Source organism: Numida meleagris, chromosome Z (genome assembly GCF_002078875.1).
Source record: "Numida meleagris isolate 19003 breed g44 Domestic line chromosome Z, NumMel1.0, whole genome shotgun sequence".
NCBI lineage: Eukaryota > Metazoa > Chordata > Aves > Galliformes > Numididae > Numida > Numida meleagris.
The window spans coordinates 44,785,067-44,793,369 of NC_034438.1; the positions used below are offsets into that span (position 1 = coordinate 44,785,067).

Genomic DNA, 8,303 nt, shown 5'->3' on the forward strand with positions numbered 1-8,303 from the left:
TTGTTGCTCACCACCAAGAAGAGTCTGTCCCCATCACCCTGACTCCCATCCTTCAGGATATATGCCTAAACAATGACCAGATTGTGTTCTAGTATTTACCATAGCTGGAATTTTCATATATAGTCATGCCATAAGGAGGTTAAGATGCTCCTCACAGAAAGTCCTCTCCCACTGCTCCAGCAGTAATAGCGTGGATGTGGGCTACACACCCAGGGACTTTAAGCTTTTATTTCCATACTGTGCCTTTACCGTATAGTTTTTTGTTGTGAGATTGATGGTTAAAGACAGGACAACAAGAAGCTCTGGGCTTTCTGATTTTAGTGGACTCAAGATATGATTTATATTTTGCATACACAGCTATCTGGCACAGAATGTGAACTTCCCTGTTGCAGCTCCATTCCGTCCCCTTAGGCTCCACCACTGGTCATCAGAGAGAGGAAATCAGTGCCTGTCTTTCCACTTCCCCTCGTAAGGAAGCCACAGGACATGATGAAGTATCCCCTCAGTCTTCTACTCCCAAGGCTGAACAAAGAGATCTCAGCTGCTCCTCATATGTCTTCCCCTTCAGATCCTTCAACATCTCTGCAGTCCTCCTTTCTGCACTAATAGTTTTATGTCATTTTTGTACTGTGGTGCCAAAAACTGCACGCAGTATTCAAGACGAGGTTGCACCAGTGCAGTATAGAGGAGGACAATCCCTTCCCTTGTCTGGCTGGCAGTGCTGGACCTGATGCACTCTAGGGTACAGTTGGCCTTGCTCACTGCCTGGGCACACTGTTGACTCACGTTCAATCTGCTGTTGACCAAGACCCCTAAATCTCTTTCAGTAGGGCTGCTCTACAGCAGTCATCTCCCACTTTTTGTTGTTAAAATTCATGCAGTTGGAGAGTGTCCAGCTTTCTCATCTGTCTAGATCTCTCTGCAAGGTCTCTCCACCCCTGATGGAATCAACAGCTCCTCCCAGTTCAGTATCATCAGCAAACTTGCTCAAAACACCTAGTCTTACATCCAGTTCATTTATGAAAGCACCAAGGAGAATGGAACTCTAAGATGGACTCCGGGTTACCCTTTTAGTGACTGGTTGCCAGCCTGATGTAATCCCATTTACTATAATCCTTGGGCCTGACCCATCAGCCAATTGTTCACTCATTGCATTACGTTTTTGTCTAGCCATATGATGGACATTTTGTCCAGAAGGATACTGTGAGAAACAGTATTGAAAGCTTTACTGAAATCTAAAAGATAACATCAACTGAATTCCCTTGGTCAATTAGTTGGGTGACCTTATCATACAAGGAAATTAAGTTACTTAAACAGGACTTTCCCCTCATGAACCCATATTGACTATGACCGATGACCACATTTTCCTTCAGGTGTTTTTCAGTAAATCCCATCATAATTTTCTCCATAATTTTACCAGGCACTGAAGTGAGACTGACAGGCCTGTAATTACCAGGGTCTTCCTTCTTGTCCTTCCTTCTTCTCTGATGCCACCAGTGATGTCACCTCCCTCCAGCTGTGATGCAGGCAGGCACTCTGGCAGCTCACAATCCACCCTGCAGGGAGCCAGCCCCAGATGTCCAATGGCCTCTGGTTTGGCAGCAAGGTACAAGGATCTTTGTGCTGTTGTCATTGACACAGGGATGGGCCACACTAGGACTGGGCTGGCTGGGGATGAGAGACCACGATCAGTGGTGCCCAGCCAGGGCAAGGATGGCCCCATTCTCACCCACGGTGTGGTCACTGACTGGGATAGGCTGGAAGAGCTGTGGCATGGCATATTCTACCATGAGCTGGCTGTGTGCCCTGAGGAGCTGGCTGTGCTGGCTACCGAAGCCCCACTGTCCCCCATCACCAACCGTGAGAAGGTGGCTGAGCTACTCTTTGAGGGCTTTGGTGTGCCAGCCATGCATATGATGCCCCGCTCCGTGCTTGTTGCCTATTCCTATGGCCATACCACTGGTGTGGTGCTGGGCTCTGGTGCAGGCACATCGTATGTGGCGGCAGTACAGGATGGCTATGCACTGCCCCACGCCTCCTTCCGCCTGGACTTGGCTGGGTATGACCTCACAGCCTACCTGGGCCAGATGCTGGCAGCCCGCGGAGTGCAACTGCCGACAGAGACACTTCAGCACCTGAAGGAGATACACTGCTGTTGCCACCCACCTGGTGCCCACCCTGAGCTCATGAAGCCCCTCCTTCAGGATGAATACTCCTGCTGTGCTGAGGCCCTCTTCACCCCTGAGGCCCTGGGGATGCCAGGCCAGGGCCTACTGGAGATGGCAGCCTGCTCCCTGCACATCAGTGGGGCCCAACCTGGCAACCCCGCACTGCTGCTGGCGGGGGGCACCACATTGCTGTGTGGCTTTGCTCAGCGCATGGATCAGGGCCTGGGCAGGGGGCACCCTGCTGCTGCCCCCCGCTGCCATGTTGCTGCCTGGCTAGGAGGCTCCATTGCTGCTTCCCTTGATGCCTTCCAGGACTCGTGGCTCTTGCAGAATATCTACATCGAGAGTGGCCCCAGTGCTGTGTACCGGCACTGCTTCTGATCCCCCATAAAGAACTACAGGGGGTAGTATGCAACTACCCCACCTGCTTGAAAATTATAAATAAATAAATAAATAAAATCAAGCTCTGCACTTTTTTTTTTTTTCCAAGGGCCTTTTTTTTTTTTTTTTTTTAATTACAGCCCTTATCCCATTCAAATTTGGGCCTACTACTCTGAAATGAAGATGGAATATATGTGCCAGCCAGGTTCTGTACCTGGGAGATGTAATCCTGGATGGATGTGTAGGATGGGGGACAAGTGGCTAGAGTCCAGCCTTGCAGAAAGGGATCTGAGGGTTTTTGTTGGTGCTGTGCTAAGTGTGAACCAGCAGTATTCCCAGGCAGCCAAAAGGGCCAACTGTACTCCAGGGTGCATCAGGCCCAGAACTGCCAGCCAGGCAAGTTGTCCTGCATAGCCTCACATTGAGCACTTGGTACAGGTTTGGGTACCTCAATGTAAGGACATAAAACTATTCAGAGAGTATCCAAAGGAGGGTTGTGAGGAATGGTGAAGGGTGTGGAGGGCAAGACGTATGAGGAGTAACTGAGGTCTCTGGGTGCGTTCAACCCAGAGCAGAGGAGGCCAAGGTGAGGCCTCATGGTGGCTGCAGCTCCTCACAGGGAGCGGAGGGGCAGCGTTGAGCTCTGCTCTCTGGTGAGAGCGACAGAGACAGAGGAAATGGCATGGAGCTATGTCAGGGGAGGGTTAGGGGGGTGTTAGGGGAAGGTTCTGCACCAGAGGGTGGTGGGCATGGCCCAAGTGCCAGAGTTCAGAGAGCATTAGGACAATGCTCTCAGACATAGGGTTTAAATTTTGGGTGGTCCTGTGTAAAGCCAGGAGTTGAACTTGATGATTCTCATGAATCCCTTCCCATTCTCCACCTTCAGTGCTTATAGCTTCACTATTCACTGAAATATGGTTAAAAAATGGTGAAAAAAGATCTAACATTCACCTTAAAGCAGATTTGCAAACTACCAATCAATTGCAGGGGATTGGGAAGGATGTTGAACTGCATGCTGTCACTTTGAGTCATCATTTGATACAACTGGTGCATCACAATGTAAGCTCCTACTCTGAGAAAGCCAGATAATGCACCCCTTACAACTCTACACCAGGACTTTTGTCCTTGGAGTCACAAGTCCCTTAAATTGTCTTTTTATGCAGTAGCTAAAGCAAAACAGTAGTAAGGAGCACACCTGATAGTGCTCTGCCTGCCTGAAGTCTTTCTGCATGATTTCTATAAACAGAGACAATCTAAAATGAACCTCAACTCCTAGAGTCTTTATTTTGTTTTTAAGAAAGTATTGGTATAGTGGCAATCCCAAATTAATCTGCTGTGTTTCAGTTTCTCCTACCTTGCACACTTCAAATCTACTTAATTCTATATTTTGATGGAATTGTGAGTAGTAATAAGTTTATCATATAGTGTTTGCAGATCTACAATGTAACCAGAAAGTTCTTATATGAGCCTCCTCATTATAATATTTTGGATTTTTACAATTTCCTTGTAGGAAACATTCCTTTATTCTTCATAAGGAATACAAATACAGACAGAAGTTTCTAATATCATTGCAGCTATTTATCCAAGTTTCATTGAACACATGATAAAGCCAAGGCTTTGACAAAACTATACAGAAAAATTGATGCAAAAAAGATGATTGACACTAAATCTTTCCATTCAAAGAATTTATTTTCTGGTAGTGTCAAAGCCCTAACTATGACCGCATTGAAATATAATCAAGTGCAAATTAAACAAATGATTTGCCTTTACTATTTCTCTTTTCATTTGCTGAATCTCTTCAGTCCAGGTATAACATCTTCCCTTCACCTTCAGTCTGCACTGCAGACTAGAATTAAACAATGAAAATATGACAATTTATTGTGCAAAACTGATTTAAGAACGACTTAGTATATCAACATCTTTGTTTCACTAGTGTGAAGGCTGTCCTTAGTATTCCCTCATTCCATTTGCTCATCCTCCTATGAATTTTAATTCTCTCACCCTTGTTCACATGCTCATTCATTTTATATTTCATTCAGTGCTTTGACAGCAGCCAGCCCTGCCCCCAGCTTGTAATGTGTAGCTTGGCAGGGTTCACAGAGACCATTTGTTTGCTTTTATTTCTACAGCTAAAATCCATGTTCAGAGAATATTTACTGAGAAAGCCACATACATAATTAAATGCCACTGCCCCCTCCACCCCCCCAATTTTTTTTTAACATTAAAGGTAATTTCCTTTCCTAAAGAATTTCTTCTTTGCCCTTTCTCAATATTATGCTTTAATGTAGGAAATTTCTTCCCCAGTGTTCCACTATAATACATCGGCCAAAATGTGGCAGAAAGCTTACTATGCATGTTTCCTTTGAAATTACATCCAAAGGAATGGACGTTAATTCCTGAAAACCATGCTCTTTGTGTTGTGACATATACGTAGCTAACTGTGAAGAAATGAAACTTGCCCCTTCTTAAAATCACTTTTTCTTCACAGTCTCAGTTCACACTGAATCAACCTTTGCATAAAGCTGCTGACCTCAGAGAAATGGACTGCAACTACTATAGCAGCAGATGTAACAGTAGAACTGTTTCCATTTTTATGGCTCAATGTAGAGAACACCATCTTCCCTCTCAGCTCCTACAAACATTAGTTTCACAGGCTGTTAATAATAATCTTGACTAATCCTGGGTTCAAGCTGTAGTCTTTTGGGTAGGTGAGATGGAAAGCTGGAATTTGTACTGTGAGAAAAATGAAAGTGTAGAGTGGAAACTAGATGCTTTTGTATGACACAAACCAGATTATCAAAATGCCAACTAAATAGAAATAATTGGTTATTTAAAAAAAAAAAAAAAAAGCTTACTTAAACTCACTGATATTTATCCAAGTATGCACATCTGTCCTTCCTCTCTTTTCCTCTCCCCAAATTTACTCTTCCTGAAAAACACATCGTCACAAGAACAAAAAAAAAACTTAAAAAAGCGAATAAAGCTTTCATAAAAGCTTCTATAGCACAGTCTTCCAACAGAATTCAAAAGATCTGGATGTCCACATAACAGATTTACAATACCCTGTACTAGTAACATACACTTGCCCTCAAAGATCACTGGATTTCTACTACAGTTATCAAAATATCAGACCATTGTAGCTGTAAAATACCAGCCTTAATGCTGAATTCACATTGCAACTTGTGCTTTGCGCAATTTCCAGCAAAGTAAACAACCTAAGTTTGATTGCACACTGAACTTCAGAGCTTAGGATAAATTGTTGCAAGTAAGTTGGAAAAAGTTATCTAGGGCAGGGAAGTACAGGGACTCAGTTCTTCCAGTAAGTTGGTCAGCCTTTATTTTTAGTTTTCAATTGTCAGTATTTTGTTTTTCTCTTTTATAAAGGAAGTGTAAAGAACTGCCAGTACTTGAAGCCCAATTACTTTATTTACAGGTTCAGTATGATACCAATAGGACTGGTGATGCCATGCAGCATTCTGTCTAGCCCAGCACCTTCAGCTAGCATGATCATTAAAAAATACTAATGTAGATTTAGTCATTGAAGATGTCACAGGTTTGCTGATCCTATGTTACCTGAAAAGATGATCAAGAACTCAGCACATCAGGGAAAGTACGAGCCATTTTTCCAGATTAAACTCTTCATGCTACTTGTAGATCAACTCTCTGCAGAAATCAACTTGTATCATACAACAGCTGTCCTTGTAATAATAGCAGCTAAACGCTTCTTTTACCAACGTGCACAGGAACAGAGAATGGACTTAATTTGGCACTGATAAATTAGCACAGCCACCTTCACTTGAAGACCATAAAGACTTCAGCTCAAATCCTATCATGCAAGTCACAGATTAAATCTGTCACTGTATTTTATGAACTCACGTTTTCAGCAAACATCCTAAGACTATGTTTGATCCCTATCCCATGCTACTGCTTGCAGAAAAAAAACTTATGAAAACTCATATTTTGAAACTATTAAAAAGGAGGGAAAGGTGGCTGGAAGAATAAAACATTTTAATATTTAAACAGGAAATACAGCTTTGCTGTATTTTAATGATTTCCTTAAAGCTGTAGTGCACATAAAACAAAGAGTTCATGAAGGAGAATGCCAGGGCTGAAGTCTCTAACAGATGTCTCTCTGGTAGATGATGTCAAAAGCTGATGCGCTTAGAATTTTCTTATATGCAATCACTGAGGTGACAGTTCTTCTAAACTCTAACTAAGCATGTGGATACCTGGAGTAGATACGAAAATAGCCTTTAAACCAGGTAAGCCAGGTACTGCCACGTAGCACTGCTGATATTCTCATATTGGTTGTCAGCAGGGACAGTTAACACCCAATTGGTTAGACCATGCCAATCTGGTTGCCATCCTAGCTGAACTGTAAGAGATCTGAACAAGCCATTAGACCTTTCCAACAGAATTCCCTCCCTGCCTGCAAAAGATTCCTACAGATTTTAAAAAAGATTTTTTTTACTTGATTTAAAAAATACTACCATTTAGCTTTATCTTTCGAGGGTAGTGATGTACATCCCAGAATAAAAGGCACATACATCTGCTCTGAAATTTTGCATTTCCAATAAATATGACAAACTTTAGTATGATTGAATCACATTATTGGGAACCTATCAAATTACCATTTATCCTACGTAGAATTAATCTTTCTCCCTTCCAAGTCAATGAGTGAATGCCCCTGTAATGTTTTAAGCAAAATTTCCTTAAACATTTAATTCCCATCTTCTTAAGGAAAATATAAGTATACACAAGCACAAAGCCAGTAGTAACTATCAAAAACAGAATCATACTTACAGTGAAAGGAAATGGGAATACAAGATGGAGGAGAGGATGGGGTACTGGAACATGAATCAACAGGTAAGCAAGTAATCAGAGGAAGAGGAAACAGCTGCTCATTAAGCAGGTTTATGAGAGTCTTTTAAGGCTCACAGATAAGTTAGCAGAAAGAAAATAAATGCTGTGCCAGATAGTGACTGTAACTTTGAAGTACTTTCAGGTTCAACTCTTTATCCAGTATCTGGATAGTCACTGGATTCCTATTTGAATTTGAATCCTCTTAGTCTTTTACTTTAGTAGTATTTTGTCTACCAATTTGATTTTCCTCATCCCAGCACTTGAAAGCTGTTCATCTCTGCTGCTCGGGAATGCACAAGGACAGCAGAAACATGGAATGTTAGTGTGCAGAACCACAGACATACTGTACAGGAGTGTAAGAATTGTTCCTGCAGCCACTGAATTCTATCAACTTTTCTGATCATACCCTTTATTTTTCAGCAGTTGTATATGTTATTCCAGTAACTAATTCTATATTTTTATTGAGTATTCAAGTCATATACAAAATGAAAACCACAGCTGCCTGTTAAATTCCAAATTTGAATCTCTAGGTTTGCATTTCTATTCATATGAAAGACAAAAAGCTAATAAACACATGGCAGCACAACAACATTAAAGTAATATAGTCACATGCAAATAGTTTCTCCACTTGCAGTTTCTTCAAACATTGTGCCAAAACAGTGCCATCTACTGTTAAGCATCACTCAGTTTTCCAGTACATATTTTGCACAGTAATGGACAACATAATTCTACATAACCACTGAAAGAGTAAACACCTCCCAGGCCTCACAGTTTTATAAAATCAATTTGAAAATCATTAATGCACTATTCCTATAGCCAAAAGCAATGACTATACAGGAAATGAATTCACTCCTTATTCCAGTATGCCAGGTGACCTACAACTTAAAGGTT

The 8,303-nt window shown here is 42.1% G+C and overlaps 1 protein-coding gene across 1 annotated transcript; it reads left to right on the forward strand.

The window, feature by feature from the left end:
* LOC110389618 (actin-3-like) lies at positions 697 to 2,627 on the forward strand. The gene has a single exon (XM_021380359.1). It carries the CDS (start codon positions 1,488 to 1,490, stop codon positions 2,547 to 2,549), a length of 1,062 nt encoding a protein of 353 aa, XP_021236034.1. The 5' UTR covers positions 697 to 1,487; the 3' UTR covers positions 2,550 to 2,627.